This window comes from Maylandia zebra, linkage group LG1 (assembly GCF_041146795.1).
Source record: "Maylandia zebra isolate NMK-2024a linkage group LG1, Mzebra_GT3a, whole genome shotgun sequence".
NCBI classification, from domain to species: domain Eukaryota; kingdom Metazoa; phylum Chordata; class Actinopteri; order Cichliformes; family Cichlidae; genus Maylandia; species Maylandia zebra.
Genome location: NC_135167.1, coordinates 29,249,565 through 29,270,072, shown reverse-complemented (window position 1 = coordinate 29,270,072; position 20,508 = coordinate 29,249,565). Strand labels below are relative to the sequence as shown.

General features: G+C 41.6%; 1 protein-coding gene across 1 annotated transcript in view; it reads right to left on the bottom strand.

Moving 5' to 3' along the window:
* uacab (uveal autoantigen with coiled-coil domains and ankyrin repeats b) overlaps nucleotides 1-17,143 on the bottom strand; it is a 42,356-nt gene extending 25,213 nt beyond the window's left edge. Inside the window, exon 1 of the mRNA XM_004557945.4 lies at nucleotides 16,950-17,143. Coding sequence (XP_004558002.3) covers nucleotides 16,950-16,997 — 48 coding nt within the window. The 5' untranslated portion in view covers nucleotides 16,998-17,143. The remainder of the gene's footprint in view (nucleotides 1-16,949) is intronic.
* Between the last annotated feature and the right edge of the window lie 3,365 nt (nucleotides 17,144-20,508).

Genomic DNA, 20,508 nt, shown 5'->3' with positions numbered 1-20,508 from the left:
GCAGAAGACCACACTGGGTTACTTGTCAGCTAAGAACAAGAACTGAGGCTACAATTTGCACAAACTCACTAATAATTGGGCAAAAGCAGACTGGAAAACTGTTGCATGGTCTGATGAGCCTCGAGGTCTGCCACAGCATTTGGATGGTACAGTCAGAATTTGGAGTAAACGACACAAAAGCACAAATCCATCCAGCTTTGTATAAACAGTTGGTGATGGTGGAGTGGGGAATATTTTCTTGACACACTTTAAGTTTTTAACCAGCCACCATCAGTTCAACAACATCCACCGGCAACTGGCAGCATATTTGCAGCTCTGTGTGTGAGCTGTGCATTTTTGTTTGAAACCTTAAGAGGACCTTACAAGCCCCTGCAACCTCATAGAGAATAAACAAGTAAGAATAACATAGGCTAAATGGTGCGTACTGGTCCAATCAATCGGACAACAACCACTAGAGCATGCTTTGAATTTTGCTTTACATAGCAAAACTGAGAAAATGATGCACTGCTGCATTTCTTTGATATTTAAGATAAACACACGTTACAGTAACTAAATGACATGTGTTCAAACAAAGTAGAGCTTCCTGAAGATGATGACCAATATATTGCATGACTAACATAAAATCTGTACTTTTGGTTTAGCAACATGTCCAAACAGGACACCAATCTTCTGCTACTATTTTTATCATTTATCCCTAGAGATACCTGTTTGTGGCATTAAAATAGCTGCATGCTTTGTGAATATCTCAATGACAATTTGATTTATTGGTGCGATATGCTGTGGCAGTTAAAAAGCCAAAACTCTAGCTGGGTCAGTGTAAACGAGACCCTCAAGAGCTTAAATATCAGAAACTGTGCCACAGAAATCTCTCGAAGTGGCACGTAAACAAACAATGCAGGAACACGGAGCAGTTTTCATGAACAGTCAGGTGAACATGAAGGAAAGATGGGAAATCCTGTTAGTAACTCAGTGGGACACTTTATAATAATCTTCTCTGTTACTGATGAATAGATGCAGCTCTCCGGCATACCTTTCCAGGCATTGCAGTTTGAGGCGGGAGTGTTTTTACACCAGCGCCCATACCATCGCACACATCCCTTTAATCTGTGACCACAGACCTGTGTGTAACGCGGTGAGCTGTGCAACTGTCTGAGCATGTAGGGTGTAACTGAAACCCCTGAGGGCCAGAAACAGAAAGGGTGCAGGAGAGAAAGATTGGGAGTGTGTTAGCCAAACACACAAGGACAGGAGAGGGGTGGAGGTGTGAAAGTGACAAGATGCAGCATGCTTGTAGTCAATCTGTCATTTTGGAACAGGTAAGCTGATGCTTCACAGTAAAAGCCCCTCGCGCATTTGGGCCGACACTGATGGTTCAAGCCAGGTGTCTGGAGAAAACGAGGCACTGGTTGTCGGAATGTATATGAAGCATGTCTGGATAGCTGCTAAGCACAGAGTCATTCGTCCAGGTCTGGATGCATAAGAACAGGCAGAAACGCCCTCTGGTGGTCAGCAGAAAAATAACAAGTCAATGTATATCTGCATGCTCTGACCAAGAGGATAGGTGATAAGCATCAAAAGCATTAATAACACAATGGTAACCTAAAGAGAATCCAAAGCAATTGTATCTTACAAGTAATTCTCCAAATAACAGAAAATGTATTACAGATACAAGTATGTATGAGAAAATTCTAGCAATCATTAGTACAAACTACCATTACGCAGCCAGTGCCAGGTGCTTAAATAAGATCACTGTCATGGGTTATTGTTCTCAGCAGCTGTGAATCTATTGAGCATTCAGTGCTCAAGAAACAACAGAAAGTAAAAGGAAATACTGACTTAGATTAAGCACAAATTTACCAACTGCATGAGAATGCAGCCTTTGCACTATGACACACACAAAATGAAACATGATGCCAACTCTGCAGTGACTGTTGAAACAGATCAGGATACAAAAATGTGTGAAGCTCTGAATATCTGTTAGCGTGCAGTAAAGTGAGCTGTTAATCTGCATAAAGTGTGAAGGTTTAAGACACTTACATAAAGTTAACCATGTGGGAACTAAAATAAAGCCCATATGGTAAAGTGGCTTTCTGGGAGTTTCCTGGTGATCCTCCAAAGATATTCTTACTTGTGCTGCCCAAAATGGAGACTAGTCAACCCAATTATTAGGTCAAACCATTTTAGATGACACTTGACCCAGAGGACAAAACGTTTCCCAGCTATTTTCCCTCAACTTCCGTGACCTGCTGCCAGGCCCGGGATCACCTTCCTCATTCCCTAAACCCAGTGGCCCTTGCCCCTGCCAACTCACCTGGAAAGGCAGTCTAATGACAAACCAGTAAGCCACGTTCTATAAGAAAGTCACTGCCACTTGCCACTGACAATATCCCACCACAACTCTGCAGCTCCAGCTCCACGCAAGAAAAAGAAAGGGTGCAGCCCACCTCACTGCAGTACCAGTGAGGTGGGCTGCTAGTGAGGGAATACTTGGGTCACTAATGCAGAAACACTACAGCAAATTAAAAAAGTATTGACTTCCTTAAAGAGGTAGTATATTTTAAAAATGTTCCTAAAATTTACATTTTCAGCCCCTGAAGGAAAAACACACAGGAGGATCTGTGGGACAGCAGCAGGTTAGTGTTATTTTGCTGAAGGAAGCATTATGAACAAGCAGCACCCGAAGAGCACAAACCTCCACGAGGAAGCTCATTCTCTGGGTAGTATTTAATTTTAAGAGATTTTGTACATACTCATTTTTTTTTTGTTATTTGGTATTTTTAAACGTACTTTAAAACATTTGCAGTTCAGTAAAAACAAGTACAAAGAGCAGGCTTTTGTTATTTGCCTTGTATAAACCCATTCTGAAATACTTGAAATGATTTAAGTACAATTATTTTTTTATTCTTTTATATTTATATGACTTTAGTACATGGGTCAATAAAAGTGTTATGATATTCAAATTTTTATGTATTTAAATTGTAATAATTTGGTACTCTAATGTACATAACAAAGTCATAATAAAATAATATCTCAAATATCTGATATTTAAAATCCCCGTATACAATTCCCTGAATGGCAAAAGCGCAACAATGGCAGTAAGAAACATTGCTTCAAATCGCTCTATACATCATTATTAACACGTTATTATCACCTTCAGATCAATCAAATGACCTGAGAGGTCAGAGGTCAAATGTGTCATATTTGAAATCTTTACACTGTACTACCTTTATGCTAATAATATAAATCCCACTTAAACTCATTAAGTTGACTTTGGTGGATTTAATCCAAAATTTTAATGGACTGTTAACGCGATCCCACGCCACTCCATCCTTTGTGTAACTGTATGTGTAGAATAGCATAGTAAAAACCACAGGATTCTTTGGTCTCTAATGGCGGTATGTGGTTAAGCAAGAAACGCTTTGGGCATGCTGGTACTTGGGCAGAAATACTATGTTGACACTTGTTTGGTCGGTTCTCTCTCTCTGTCTCTCTCTCACTCCCTCAGTCACTCACTCTCACATGAACACACACACACAAACTTTGGTGTAAAACTTGAAATACTACAACTGAAATGCACTTACATGTGGTATATTTACTGTAAATACGAGCTCACTAATTTTCCATATATATTATCCGGTTGTTCAGTCTGACGTCACTAGCCGTGTCTGGGCCTAAACTCCGCTGCAGGTCCATATATCAAACGATCACCATGGCATTACTGAGAGTTGAAAAACTGTCTAAAATCTTTCATCTTTAATAAAATGATCTGTGTTCTGCTCTACCAGGTGTAACAATTGAGTTTAACATCCAGGCATCCATGAAAACGGAATTTATGACATTTAACGGAGTTAGAAGTTAGCAGGAAGTTAGCTCGCTAGCTTCTATCTAAATACAATATAGCATGTCCTGACTGCGGGGTTTTGGAAACAAATTAAAACGTACAGCTCTGTTATCACTTCCAACATAAATGAAGACAGAAAACTAAACAGCAGTGACGTTTGTAGGGTTACTGAAGTTGGGCTAGCTGGTATATAATGATGTGCTACGTGACCGCTAGCGACACAGCTATGTTAGCATAATATATCCACTTCTGTGAGGACAGCATTGTGCCATCACGCACCAGGGTGAGTTATAACAATGACAAACCCTGGTTTACTCCTAAACTCAAAAAGCTGTGGCTGGAAAAGAGTAAGGCGTTCAGAAGCGGAGACAGGGACTGCTACAGAGAGGCCAAGTACAGGTTCACTAAAGAAGTGGACATTGCCAAACATCAGCACTCTGAGAAGATGCAGCAGCAGATCTCAGAGAACGACTCGGCCTCTGTGTGGAAAGGTTTTAGGAATATTACAAACTACAAGCCTAAAACCCCCCACTCCACTGATGACTTGCTCTTAGCCAACACCCTTAACGACTTCTACTGCCGTTTTGACGAGCCATCAGGCAGCCTTCACACCTCCAACGACCCCAACAATAGAGGCACTTTGGACACTCATTCCCCCACCTCTCCCCCCTCCATAGAGCCATCACCACCTTCAAACTGTTCACCTGCAACACCCGCCCCCTCACCCCACACAAAAGAGGATTTCACACCACCTCCTCCGACCACAACTCTTCATATTCATGAAGCAGATGTGAGGAAGCAGTTTAGGAGTCTGAATGCTCGGAAAGCTCCCGGCCCAGACGGTGTGTCTCCTGCCACCCTCAGACACTGTGCAAACGAGCTGGCCCCAGTGTTTTCTGGCATCTTCAACTCCTCACTGCAGGCATGTCATGTGCCTGCCTGCTTCAAGTCCTCTACCATAATCCCTGTCCCCAAGAAACCTAGGATCACTGGACTAAATGACTACAGACCCGTGGCTCTGACATCTGTGGTCATGAAGTCATTTGAGCGCCTAGTTCTCTCCCATCTCAAGACCCTCACGGCCCCCCTCCTGGACCCCCTGCAGTTTGCATATAGAGCCAACAGGTCTGTAGACGACGCCATCAACATGGCCCTACACTTCATCCTGCAGCATCTGGACTCCCCAGGAACCTACGCCAGGATCCTGTTTGTGGACTTCAGCTCTGCCTTCAATACCATCCTTCCAGACCATCTCCGAGGCAAGCTTTCCCAGATGAATGTGCCTGATCCCATCTGCCGGTGGATCACTGACTTCCTGACGGACAGGAAGCAGCACGTGAGGCTGGGAAAGAATGTCTCGGACTCCCGGACCATCAGCACCGGCTCCCCTCAGGGCTGTGTTCTTTCTCCTCTGCTCTTCTCCCTGTACACCAACTGCTGCACCTCCACCCACCAGTCTGTCAAGCTAATCAAGTTCGCAGATGACACCACCGTCATTGGGCTCATCTCGGACGGGGACGAGTCTGCCTACAGGAGGGAGGTTGAACGTCTGGTGTCTTGGTGCAGCCACAACAACCTGGTGCTGAATGCCCAGAAGACAGTGGAGATTATTGTGGACTTCAGGAAGCACACAGCCCCACTCCCCCCCATCATCCTGACTGACACCCCCATCACCTCTGTGGACTCATTCCACTTCCTGGGTACCACCATCACCCAGGACCTGAAGTGGGAGCCCACCATCACCTCCGTCATCAAGAAAGCCCAGCAGAGGATGTACTTCCTGAGGCAGCTGAAGAAATTCAACCTGCCAACACGGACGATGATGCAATTCTACACTGCAATCATCGAGTCCATCCTCACCTCCTCCATCACCGTGTGGTACGCTGGAGCCACTATCAGGGACAAACAGAGACTGCAGCGTGTTGTGCGCTCTGCTGAGAAGGTGATTGGCTGCAGACTCCCATCTCTGCAGGACCTGTACACCTCCAGGACACTGCGGCGTGCAGCCCGGATCTCAGCTGACCCTTCTCACCCTGGACACAGTCTGTTTGACCTGCTCCCCTCAGGCAGGAGGCTCCGGTCCATTCGCACCAGAACCTCTCGCCACAAGAACAGTTTCTTCCCCTCTGCTGTTGGACACATGAACAATAACCACATGACTGTCCCCGCCACTAACACATGACCCTACGCTGTGTCACTGCATCATTTCATGTTTGGCACTGATCACCACCTGCACTCATGTATATATCTTTCTACGTAGCACTCATAATTCTTATTCTCATGTATATATCTCATGTATATCTCATGCACATATCTTTCTTTCTACATAGCACTTTAATTCTTATTGTCTGCACTGAAGCACCGCAGCAATTTCCTAATGTTGTAAACCTCAACATCTGGCAATAAACCCATTCTGATTCTGATTCTGATAAACAAGCTAACTTTTTTCCCCACTCGATAAAAGTTAACGTGAGTGTTCTCGGTGGTCAGGAACAAATGTAATCGCATGGCAGGATGCTGTAAAAGGACCAAACTTCAGCCAGGAGAACAACTGAGATAATCCATCCACAATACGAGGTTAGTCATTCATATACTGCTGCATGGGCTGGGCTGTAGTTACATCCTAAGGTTTTAAAAACTGATCTTAAATAAATGATTAGCGGTAATAAAAGCCGAGGGAGGTCAACAGTGATCACTGACTGTTTTAGGAGCTTTTTGAGATCAAATAGAAGAAAATACATAACATTAAACATGTTAACAACACAAAAGCCATATTAAACGCAGACTACTTTAGGCCCGGAAGTCGGATTCGTCATGTCATCACTTAACAATCGGATTATCATGCAACACACCAAAACATCAGTAAACATACTTCATAAAATCTCCCTAGTCTTGCACCTAAAGACCTCTGACAAACAAAAACAGTAACATAAATGTATGTAACAAAATAATATCCAATAAACAATAATTTAACAATTACTACAATGACTAAAACTATCAGAAAAAATTTAATTCTGGAGAACACCTGACTCATGCCTGTTACAAAGCAGGCACTGGCTTGCCCCTCTGACATTGTCCAATGCACACATATTCTTTCCTATGATCACCTTCTTCCAAAAAAAGTCTATTTCCACATCTCAAAACACAGCAGATGCACATTCACGCCACAAATAGAGCATCAGTTAACTCTGCTGCACCAGGTTTCCATCAACACGCACAAAAACACGCCACCATAAAGAGATATACAGCAAAAGACAGCATGCTCTGTGTGGCAGGTATTAGGACTGGGCGATATGACCCAAAATTCATATCTCGATATTTTTTAGCTGGATGGCGATATACGATATATATCTCGATATTTACCATAAGGTAAGAACAAAAAGAGAGTTCTTAGTCAAAGCTGTGTCCCAGATGTCACACAGGCACTTTTATTAACATACAGCGTAGATGTACATGAAGAAATTACTCAAAAATAAATTGAGTAAGCCCACCCAAAGTCACCCCCTGTGGGCTGCATGTCGTTAGCGCGGTTAGCTCGTTAACACGTTGACGCCGTCCAGCCCCACGCACGGGGCGATCCGCAGTAACTCGTTAGAGGAGATTTGCCGTGTCCATCTTGTCGTTGCCTGCAGGTGAAACTATGGGGGAGGGGGAATTGTGTTCAGTGAAGGAGAGGCGAGGCCCAGTAACGCTGCATAGAGACAAAAGTGGACAAACGAGAGGCAAACTTACAGCTCCACAAGTATAATTATAACGTAACATATACTATATCGATATAAACGATATTGTCACATCTTATATCTCGTATAAAAATATATTGATATTATTAAAAAACTCGATATATCGTCCAGTCCTAGCAGGTATTCCATCTAGTCTATAACCTTTTAGTGGCTGTTGCACAAATAATACATACTGCTTGGTGAATGAACTTCACACATCTTAACAAGGCATTTGTATAATTTTAAAAATAATAAAATGACTGTATAATGTCATAAAAAGCAGACTTGTCTAGATCTCCAGTGACCACCTGTAGCTGAACACAGCAGTGGTGTTGAAGCGAAAGGCACTAATTGGCTGCACCGCTTCGTTTCTCTCACTATCTTGTTTGTTCGTGACGACAAAGGGAACAGTGATTTTTTGAAAAAGTAACAAAACCGTCCAACTATGTTAGTGACTCCACATTTTTCATACGGCAGAGGCACGTATCTAATCTGCAGACAGACAGAAACATACAAACAGAGAGAGCACAGCTTGATAGGGCTTAGTCCGTGCTGCTGAACAGCAGTTTGTCCTTCATCAGCAGAATCTTTGTCCCTCTGTTGCTCAGCATGACTGATTGACTGACTGTGTGTGTGTGTGTGTGTGTGTGTGTGTGTGTGTGTGTGTGTGTACGTACATTCTGACGTCAGCTGAAGCCCACCCAAAGTCAGTCAATAAACTAAGCCCCTTCTCACATGCCAACCTCCCCATCACTGCCCTGACACACACTCACAGTTCATGTTACACATAAACAAACCGACTGAATGCAAAGCTCACACATGACAAACATTGTACAACAACAACAACAATAAAAAGACACATGCACTTAACCACCAGAAACAAATTTATGTTCCCTGGTTGATGCTATACAGGATGAGCTCTCTGCTCCATGTAAGCAGTGGGAGGGAGCACAGCATGGGAACGCCGATGGGTAACACTGCTGGGATGACCTCACAGCCGCTCTTATGGAGCCAGACGTTAATCCTGAAACAACAGATCACTGTGTTGCCACTGACTATACAGCCGATACAACATCCAGCCTAAAGCAAACATGCGATGAGTCTGTTTCACAGTTTGTCTCCTTTGGTCAACGCAGTCAATTACTATTACTGTTAATGGGGGAATAAGACGGGGCTTTGATGTCTTGTGCACTGGTACATAAATATTCCTCATAAAATAATACTAAGAGGCAGCATGTCTGAATAAATTACCCAGCACAGCACTATTCCAACCGCGCATAGCTATAGCAAAATGGAAAATTAAAAACAACAAAACACTAGGTCCTGATTACTGGTATGAGAGGTTCATAATGAAGCAAAGCCTGCTATCTAACAGGCAAGCATACACAGCATTTAGTCAGACAGGCACTCCTCATGAGATTTAAACAGCCTTACAGTCTGACCAAGGATTAGCTCAAATGAAACACTCAGTCCATCCAAACTGAACCCCAAAAAGTAAACACCACACACACTGTGAAAATTAAGCAGGGTGGATAAGAGGATTTTAATCAAATCTCGCCCCCTCCAGCAGAGGTTAAGAACGCCTGCTGGGTGTCTCCAAGTTGCAGCCTAAACTTGATAAAGGAGCTTCATAAGTAGGTAGTTTAAGAACGCTCAGTGGGTAGAAAGAAATTCCTGGGGGGTTTAGGAGGCTGTAAAACATACAAGCTCCCCACAAAGGCAACAGTTTATCAGTACAAATAAACAGACATCTCATCTTCCTCTAACACAGCCGTTTAGAAAAGCAGGGTTCTGTTTCAGCAAGCATTTTGTCTCTACGTGAACAAAGTCTAATATGTACTAAAAAGCTGGACCTGGCTTAGTGACAGGCATGTTATAAATTCTCTGTTTATTTGTCCTGCCTTGCAGACCGAGGCACAGCCAGACAAAACACGCACTTGCAGACAGAATATACTTCACTTCCCTCAATGCCCCGCAATGCACTCTGCAGAGGGTAAAAACACAGCAGCAGATCTTTACAGAGATCGCCAAGGAGTGACAGTAACCGCAGGCTTGACAAACCTCAGCATGTGACACCAGGCAGGTGGGAAAAAAGAGCAAATTTGGTTTCACACAGGCTCAATTCTAATGAGTAATTAGCCGGTACCATTTCTGAAAAGGTCAGTACCAAGATACTAAGATAAGTGCCTAGACTTAAAAGCAGCTGCGGGTAACAAATAATCCTTCCACAGCATCTTTGAAACCACGAGGGTTTTATTAAGACAGCTCTTTGATAGATCATGTTGACTCAAGGCTTTCCTTTAGTCACCCTGGCTTGAGCTACACGAAAAGTGCGTGGCTGTTTAAAAAAAAAAAAAAAAAAGCATACTCTCAATTTATTTTATTGTTATTTTTATTTTTGTTAGCCAAATTTGTAGTTTTCTTAATGTATTTGAGGCCTTTGTCACTCAGTGAGATAGACAGTGTTGCAGTCCAGCAAAGCAAGCACGTAACACTGATTTCTTTAACTACACAATAAAATATACAAAACCTTTGTTATCACCTAACTGACCTTCCAAAAAAAGAAAAAGAAAAAAAGAAAGAAATTTCAAACAAAGCCTCGAAACAAAGAAGCAGGAAAGTCAAATCTGCACCGAGCTCATTGTGAGACTTTATCACAATCACCATTTTTATCCCTGAGCAGAGAAACATCTAAAGAAGCTGATAGCGATCACTGCCTAAAGGTTTGGAACCATCACGTTCCCTTCTCCCATCCACACCCTCCTTTTGTTAAAAACAACTTTGAAACCAGAGTCGTTTCAACTTCCCAACAAAACATTCCTGCTGCATGTGCCTCCACTGTCCCACAGTACTTTTGCCATCAACAACACCTCCCAATCCCGCTCTCTATTTTGTAAAATAACACTACTTAAAGGGTAAGGGAGGATCCTACATTTCACCATTATTGAACATGCAAGCCCTGGGAAGAGAGAAAAAAAAATCTGCGTGTGATCAGGACGCCAGGAAATATGGAGTACTATGTTACTACTAATTTCTCTTAACAATTAAATTCATTCCCAAGCTCAAAAACCTGAACTCTGAGAATATAAAAGTTGATAGGTTTTTTTTTTAAGGAGGGATTTATGAATATAACAATAAAAAGTTGGGACACAAATTCATATCATTGTGAATGAAAAAAAAACCTTTAAACATCAAGATTAATGTTAAAGTCAGATACAGATTTAATAAATAAGCTTTACGCGTTCAGTCACACTTGCTGCTGAAATCCTTAACATAATCAAAGCCCAAGAACAACGCTGGTTATACTAGAAAAGCAGCAAATACCCTTTCATTACAGTGTGCTGCTACAAATTTGCCTAAAGGAAGCTTCTCATTAGTGTTCAACCTGTCAGGAGGCTAATGGGGTCTTCATGATCAGTCATTAAACTGACAGGTCTGAGCTTCCCTCTTCATGTTTTAAATATGGCTCGTACACAATGCAAAAACCATCCAAAAACAAAACTGCCAGAAAAAAATAGAAAAGAAAAAAAATTACAGTGACCATGAACACTGACCTACAGCGAGCTGCAGAGTGACTGCCATTCACCACCATAAAATTTATTGGTGATAAAAATACCTTTAGTGCTAACTAACCAGAGGCATTTTTACAGTTGCAGTCATGTCATAAGAATTCAACGCGAGTCCTGTAACTCACAAAACATACAGCCTCCAGCTACGTGCCGAAAACCACAAGTGAAGCAATGAGACAATAATCTAAACACATACTTATCGGGCCATCACCAGGTCATAAACTGGATCTATGTGGTACATGGCGTGCAGAAATCTGTCAAAAATGTTTTAGTACAACTTTGGTAAGCTACAAAGCCGCACGGCTTGATGGATTGTTGGAGCATTACGGCTACCGTAGTCAGGAGCCTTGCGAAGTGATCTGGGTCCAAAACCCAAGTAATCACCCAGACCTATAGGTGATATTATAATGATGAAAAACAAGTGCAAAAGCAAAAACATAACCATATAATGTATTATATGCTAGAACTTAAAGTCTGCCTAGCTGAACTTTGTAACTTTTAGACAATAACTTGAGTTTTACTGTTCCTCTGATTTCACCGACAAATAAGTCACAATTCAAGCGAACGTCATGTAGAAAATACTAAGCAGTCATAGAAGACAGATGGACGATAGAGCAGAACAAAACACAGATATAAAATTTCATGTGTTGAAAAATTGTACTGTCAGGGAACAGACTGAATTTGAACAACATACAGATACAGACATCCGAAACTTGTCTAAGTTTTCTTAACATCAAGCAAAATACTTTGCTTCCTACGAGTGAAATGAAAGCTAGAGAAAAAGACGCAGTCCTTCACCTGGACGTCAGCCCACTCACACTTCTTATAATCTATTACAACGTCTACATGTTGTGTTACTATGTTACATGTAGACCTTGGACTATTTCATTTCCTGACCTTTCCTTCTCCTATCCTTACACTAAACGTTACGATGGGCTCAGCAGACTTTTAATGATATTGGATCATGGACACATGATGTAGGTGCAGGTGTATAATGACGGCTTAGGACAAGCATCTTTAAGCACTGATGTCATCACTCAGTGGTAGCATAACCGACAATCATCCAACAGTAGCAGACATGTTTTATTTGATTTGATTTGTTTGACATTGCAAAACATTGCCATACCTACCCAATACAGTAGGGCAGCCACATTTCACCACATATCACAAGGAAAACTAAGTGAAGCTGCATTTTTTATTATTACACACTGCATTTTCTCCCGGAAACTCTATTTTGCAGTGATTTTTAGCCACTCATATACCACAGCCTTGTATCCTGTATATCTGCTGTTTACAGGTAGGTGCCCCAACATGCCACCATCCACAGGAGATCTGACAGAGGTACAGATCTGGCTTTAGGCCTCAGTAAAGCAGGAAGTGTGTAAGAGATTAACAATAACTAATGATTACATGCAGAGTAATGTATAAACAGAGAGAGTGGAAAAAGGTGAGTAAGGAATACTCAGTGTATCATTGCAGCGTAACTATGGGAGGATTCAGGGTCACCTGATCCAGCTGTAAATTTATGCTTTAAGAAAGAAAAGTTTTAAGCCTGATCTGAAAAGTAGAGGGGGTGTCTGTCTCCTTAATCCAAGCTGGGAGCTGGTTCCACAGAAGAGGGGCCTGAAAGCTGAAGGCTCTGCCTTCAATCCTACCTTTAAATACCCTAGGAGCTTCAAGTAAGCCTGCACTCTGAGAGCGACGTGCTCTATTCGGGTGATATGGTACTACGAAATCTTTTAGATAAGATGGGGCCTAATTATTCAAAACCTTGTGAGGAGAAGGTCCCTAAATTTGATTGTGGATTTAACAGAGGCCAATGAAAAGAAGCCTTTCTCAAGAACTGACCAGGAGGGGTGTCTGCCACAACAATACAATGAATTATAGGGCTGCACGATTAATCGTTAGAAAATCGCAATCTCAATTCATACTTATGTGCGATCTAATTTCCAAATGACAATGATTTAAAAAAGAAAAAAAAAAGAAAGAAAAAAAGACGACGACGATTGTACCGCATTTTGATCCGGGACGTAATCTGCATGAAAACAAGCGCTCACTCTTCCTGCTCAACAAATAACAAGGGCGGAGCCTTATACCACGTGATACAGAAGCTGGCTGCTAAAAAAAACAACGGAGAGCACATCAGGGATGACGAGAAAGTGACAGGAGAAAATCCGTCCCAGTCAACCACCCAAACATCAATAACGGGAACCTTATACAGCGCTTCCCTATACCCGTCGAACTCCCGCAGGCACAAAGAAATTACGGAGGCTATTACTTATCACCTGACCAAAGATATGGCTCCCATCAACACTGTGCAAAACGAGGGATTTAGGAAAATGATCAACACCCTAGACAAACGCTACACAGTGCCGTCCCGCAACTATTTTTCTATTGTTGCACTACCTGCTCTATACACACAGCGTCGAGCAACGGTGGAGACGGAATTTCAAGCAGTACAACATTTTGTGGCAACAACAAAACGTGAGACATTTGTTGTTTTTATGTTTATTTATTGTTTTTATGTTCAGTCTCAACTGTTACGAAGTTGATGTGCAGTTAATAAGTGCAATAAATATTTATACTGGAAAAGAAAATCGTGAGAGAATCGTGATCTCAATTCTAAGCAAAAAAATCGTGATTCTCATTTTATGCAAAATCGTGCAGCCCTAATGAATTAAACAACTATAGGCAAGTAACACAGAACATTTTAGCTGGTTCTAACAGCCATATCTCGAGAAAAAAAACCCCAAACCTCAGTTTTGCTTTGCTCATCCTGGTCTTACAAGGCTCTCATGGATGAATCTGCATTAGAAAGACTTTCTATCATCAAGGCACTCAAACTGATGTCTGACAGGTTTAGTGTCTCCTTCTCTGATAACCAAATCATTTGTGCATCTCAGTGATTTCAGTTTCACGGGCTGTACTGAACGCACAAAATCCAGCTGACACGATGGATGTTTACTGTGACAACAAGCAGATACTGCGACAGTGCAGCCAAATCTCAAATCTAACCAGGAAATCATTTTTCTCTGGTTACCCTGCTGGAGTTATAACTTTCTGCTCGTACCTCTGTAGCCTCGGCTCTGAAAGCACACCGATATCTCCTGAAACAAACAGATATCACTTTTTTTTTTTTTTTGCAATCCGAGTATGTGGTTATCTAAAATGTTTGAGGAATGCTGATCGGAATCTTGCTGAGGACATTCCTAGGCACATTTTCTTTTTGCTTTATATTTATTTTTATTTTGATAGGGATCTGCTTTTCATAACCCAATATTATTTTCCACAAAGGAATGTCTTTTAGGAACAGACAATGATTACATGTGAACTTCAACATTCAGAAAATATCAGCAGCTAAACTGAGTGGAACAGGTACAGCCCCATAATGTCAGACAGAAAAAACAATCTTGTGTCGCTTCTTTCCATCACATGATCATGGCATTTAAACATGACAATGCTTGTCGTACGAAGCCTTGTAGTTAATCACGCTTCTCCACAGAAGAATAGGCCTCTACACAAAAGAATAACTGAAACTGGAGGCTTGCCTTTTGCAACCGTGAGCCAAACCAACAGACTTCATCCTGTCTTTAATCTACAGCTGGTATTAAGGGAATGCCATGGCATTTTGAAACCTGGATACTAAGTTTTCAGCTTTGTTTGGTAACATAGTCAGCATTCCTCAGCTGAAATAAGTTCTTGGTAATGCGTGACAGGAAAACCTGATTAGCCAATAAGCAGGCAACTGTGGAAGACAACGGTAATGACACTAAATATGATGCTTATGGCTTCTTTGTTAAAAAACAAAACCTTTTTTCTCTGAATTTCAACAACAGGGAGCACAACTGATACAGTTACAAAAGGAGTGGGGAAAGATGGAGTTTCCTCCATGGATTTGTTTTCTTTGGCCAGGATTGAGTTACAGTTTCAATACCCCCCACCCCCATGATTGCCTCTCCTACTTGAAAAATGTGCATGTATTTCTTAATGATTAGTCACGCTACCCAGAAAGAGCAAGCAAGTTCACCTCATTGTGAGCCAGTGAGCGAGGCACACATCTAAAACGTTTAGCACTTAATGCCGTTCACCTTAATGCCTCAGTGAGTGATTGACTGGTTGATTTGCGTTTCACAAATTTCAAAGTGCAACAGGTGGTGATGACATACTTCTTCTATGTGTTTGTTTACCAGTGCAAGCACAAAGATCTTACCTGAAGCAGAACAGGTTTGTTAAACATTTTAAATTATTACCCATGTTTTGTTTTGTTGAGTTTTTTTTAAACACACCTTTTATCTGTAGGTGTGCTAATATTTCCTCTTCTGCCTTCATAGAGGAATGCAACGGGAATTTTAGCCCAGTGTAAATGTCACATCTGTTTCCTCAACACAGCCCACATCGAGCTTTTCCTCAGGGTGCTTTGAAACAAGTGGAACATAAAGTCTGCAAGCTTTTTTGGTTTTCATGGTTCTTTTTTTTTTTTTTTTTTTTAAAGGGTTTCTCTACTTCTGTCAGAGGGGGTGAGACAGCCGTCAATACACATACAATACCATTTCAATCTCGAAAGGCTTCTCTTCTCTTCGCTCCCTCTCTCCTTTTATTTCAATGGGGGCCGGATAATTTACCACACACAGCTCCTCTGGCTTTGTGCCTTTCTCATGGTAATTGCTGGGAGCCGAAAACAGAGTGCAGTGCCAGACACCCACTGCATGCTGAACTGTGCAGAATTGTGATGGCTGTCTATTCAGCAAAGTTCATACGTCATCGCTGGATTGTGAAGAATCAATTCCACCCAATCAATTCCAACTTTGTCATGTATGTCATGCCGTACTTCACGGTAAACAACTCAGGCCCACCTGTCCTCAAGTTTGAAGGTCTGCTGCTCTGTAATAATTAATCGTGTATTAATAAAAATAATAATGCGCTGCTTTTGTTAAACAAAATAAACATAAAACAGGCACCATTGTTTTTCCTGCTTTTACATTATGTAAGCATTGAATGGGGAACACCAAGCTCCAGTCTCCAAATATGTCTACCATTCATGTTGATCCAAATACGATGGACAAAATATTAGAAACACAAGCAGTTCACCACCACACTAAATCCTTGTTCAAGCGGGATCCTGAAGACGATTACAGACTTTTTCTTAAACAGATCTACAGAAAAGTTTCACGGACATGGTTTCAGTAGCTGTAGGCTGGTAAAGAGAACACACTGGTGCATTTAAACAACCAAAAAACAAACATAATTTAAAAGCTCTCAGTGTGTTCACAAGACAGAAATGAAAGGTGGGTCAAAGTGCACGACAGCGTTTTTTTTGTTTGTTTTTTTGTTTGTTTTTTTAATGACCACAAATGTCCCCTGTGATAAAACAAAAAAAACAGCAGAACAGGCACTTTGTGGTATTGAATTGTGGTGCTTTCTTCCAGAGCGCGCTTTGTCAACAACAACAACAACAACAACAGCACAGCTCCAGCAGATTTAGGCCAGGTTATAACAATCTGAACCTGGCCTAAATCTGCAGTATAATAATCTGTGTCGAGCAGGCCACGACCTCCGCTTGCGCGCGCGCGTGTGTGTGCAGGTGCTTGAACGTGCTGGCGGGGTGTCTATTTTCCAGGGGAGCGCGCGGGCAGCCACCGTGGGAACATGACCGCGGTTAGCGTGGTCGCTAAGACAGAGAGGCGAGGGTTACAGACAGCAACCCGCGGAGGTACAACACAGCGTCGGGTCCCAGCGCCGTCCATGAACTCACAGCTGACCGCTCCAGTGGTGGGAAACGGGGAAAATGAGCAAAACCGAGAAAACAAACGATCAACTTACTGTTATGGTAACTTCGTGCTTTTTCAATCGATACTTGAGGCTCTTCATCTTTTAAAGTTGTTGGTCTCCGGTGTTAAACTTTTCCCGCACTGGACAAGTTCATTAAAAAGTGCAAAAGCAATGCTGAAGGTAGTCGCAAAGTACGTTTAATCTGCGCCGTTTTCCTCACAGAGCAGGTTTCACCTGACGCCTAACCTCAAACTCCCGAAACTCCCGTCGCACTGCGACTGACAACCTGTGAGCCAATCAAACCAAACCAACCGCGTTCTGTTCACCTTTAATCCAATGGGCAGTTGCGGAGGGCGGGACTTCCTTGGAGAGTGGCCGCTGGGAATAGTTGGAGTCGTCCTGGGACAGAACCCGGCGTGACGTCAGGATTACCTGAAGAATGAAACACCTACAAACAGTTACCTGTAAACATCGATGTAAACTGAATTTAAAAAACAAAAACAACTATCTGCTGTTTAAACATCACAATATCCTCTAATCCCCCCTCCTCCCCAGAGTGCCCCGAAACATATTTTAATAATAACTGTGCGTTTACCTGTCATTGCCCTCATGTCAAAGTCCAACGTATTGTATCGAAATGTGCACTTAAACACCTCACAGATCTCACCAGTTTACCCGCGTATGAGCCTATTTGAAGGGTTGGTAACTTTATACCTTGCAAAGAAAAAAGGAAAACAGCAACAACAAAAGCATAAAGCATTTGTAAGAGTTTTGTTTTTTTTTGTTTTTTTTTTTGCAAGTGCAACACCAGTGATGAAATCGATTTTCCTCTACAAGCTGTTATTTTGCCATTATTTGGAATAGGAATGTTTGGAATTGGAATGCTCTGAAGAGTCTTTAAACGACTCTTTTATGTTAAAGGTTTTTTTAGATACACGACTGAGTTAATATAATATCAAATGTGTGTCACAAGAAAATTACTTTCTTAGGCCAAAGTTTACAGTGGTTGACTGATTAAATATTAAATTATTAAACAGTGAGGGTATGTATCCAAATATAGTCAGTATAAGGTGTTCAATTAGCAGACTGCTCCCTGCTGTCTTCAGTTTACAGTCTGTTTTATGCTTCTTTTCTCTCTCCCTTTATTTCGCCTCATAAAAATATATCAAGTGCATTCAACTGTAAAATCTACAAAGAGGGAAAAACAATAGCAAATTGGGGGAAGGGAAAAGGCTGCCCTCTTGTGGTCACCCAGAGCAGGGTGATTAAGTGAATCAGCCAGTAAATAAACAGGCAAACTAACATAACAGCTGGTATATAGGCTTACTGTTACAATGCTACTCAATAACAGTTAACATCTATTAACAGGTCTCATGAATTATTCCCAAGAGGAGGATTTCCTGGTGTTCCTCTCATATTGTATTTTTCACTGTCCTTAAAGCTACCAAGACTTTATAAGACCGAGACTTTGATGCTGCGTGTCTCTTCCTTTGTCTACGTCCCCATGGCAACACCCTTACCACAGCCACGTTTCCTTGGAGAGCATTTCTCATCCACACATTTGGGTGTGTGCGCACCCGCGTGCAGTGACCTGGCATTAAACGTTTGACTGCAAATCACAGACTGAGGTAGGTGTCATGGTGTCAGCATTTGCTCGCTGTCAGGAATTTTTTACCTGCCACACCCACAGTGTGCCCGCATTCACAGCTCATGCGCAGATAAAAAATGGTAGTGTTTAATCCATATTTATATGCAGTATTTGTCATCAGTATCATAGGTGGATTAACCTGCAAGAGTCCTTGGAATGGAAGCAGTGTGTCCCTAACACGCTGCTCCTGTGGTTCCATCCTGACTCCAGATGTGCTGTGTACAACTATAATTAAACACAAAAATTTATACACATGCAACTTTTAAATGTAGTACAGACAAAAACGGTGCTTCAGGACCGAAGTGTACAATTCTGAGGATTTCTTACCCACTTTGACATACCTCAGCCTTTTCTCCCCGTTTCCCTTACTTAAGAATAACTTATTGACAGCCACCCTTCCACTGAGACCAGCAAATATTTTAAAGACACACTGCACAGCATGCACAGACTGCCAAGTGTTGGGCTGATAGCTCTTTGGGAATCACCTTGTTGGTGCAAAAATCCAATTTTGTGTCTGTCAAACTGTGAATTTTTTGGACTATTTCATAAAATCAACAAAATAAATGGGACAAAATGATGTGTTTTTAGGACAGACTGCTAGTAAATGTGGGACTCATTGAATGTTGGGACACAGAAGAATGTATTTTCATAGATACTGGGCATCATTTTATTTTATTGGGTTACTTATTGTTTTTTTTTTTTTTTTTTTTTTTTATTAATATTTTTGGATGGACAGAAACATTAATAAATAAATATACAACTGCAATAATCATACTGTCAGTTCTCTGTCCGTTTCTAAACAAACAAACAAACTAAGACAAGCAAACAAACAACACACTAACAAAAAAAAAAAAAAAAAAAAAAAAAAAAAAAAAAAAAAAAAAAGACAACAACCAAAATACCAATGACACATGAAATATCCCTCTAAGAGACCATTTATCATAATGTCTAAGAGACATTGTCAATGTACCGCAAAAAGGGACCCCAGACCTGCTCAAAAATATCTTCTCTTCCCTTCATTCTATACATAACCCGTTCATATGATGCCATCCTAGACATTTGTTCGGTCCATTCCTTAAAAGAACAGGGGCTGGATGACTTCCAATGCCTAAGAATTACCCTGCAACCAGTTATAAAAGCCAGACGCATCCACAATCTCTGTTTTTTTGAGAGAATGTTATCGTCAGGTAATAGGCCCAGGACGCATATAGCTGGAGATTTAGAAAGATTAAGTTTAAAAATATCATTCACCAAGTTGATGATCCCATCCCACAAATAATCATTTTTCCGACATGTATACAACATATGAACTAGAGTCCCGACTTCCTGCTGACATTTCCAACAAATGTCCTTATCTGCGAGCTTCAACCTGACTAATTTACTGGGTGTCCAATAATTTCTGTGAAGCAACTTGTACTGGATAAGTTGAGACTGTGTTTCAGGTGAGCAAACATACCATGATGAGATCAGCATCTTCCAACTGTCCTCTGAGATCTGGATACCCAGATCTTTCTCCCAACACCGCCTCAGTCCCCCCAAACTGGGAGCGTGTGCCTCTCTGAAGCTCCTATAAAATTTAGATGCCCTGATTCTGTTATTGTCAGGGGTTGCAAACATCTTCTGAACACTAGATGGAGGGTCTAGATTATTTTTCAAAATGGCTTTAATACAATGTCTTATTTGAAAAAACCTCCAAATTTCCCTTGGATCCAAATTGAATTCTCGTCTGATTTCTGCAAACGATTTCATGCCAGTCTGCCCAAATAGGTCCCCCATCTGATTAATACCTGTCCTAGCCCAGGCCTCCCACCAGACCGGTTTCTTACCTATTAATACTTTCTTATTATACCAAATAGAGGCTCTAGCGGTGAGATAAGGGCTGCTGTTGATATATTGGTGAGCTCTAAGCCAGGTCTCTTGCATGAAAGACAGTACTGGATCTTTAAACGGTACTGGCCTTCC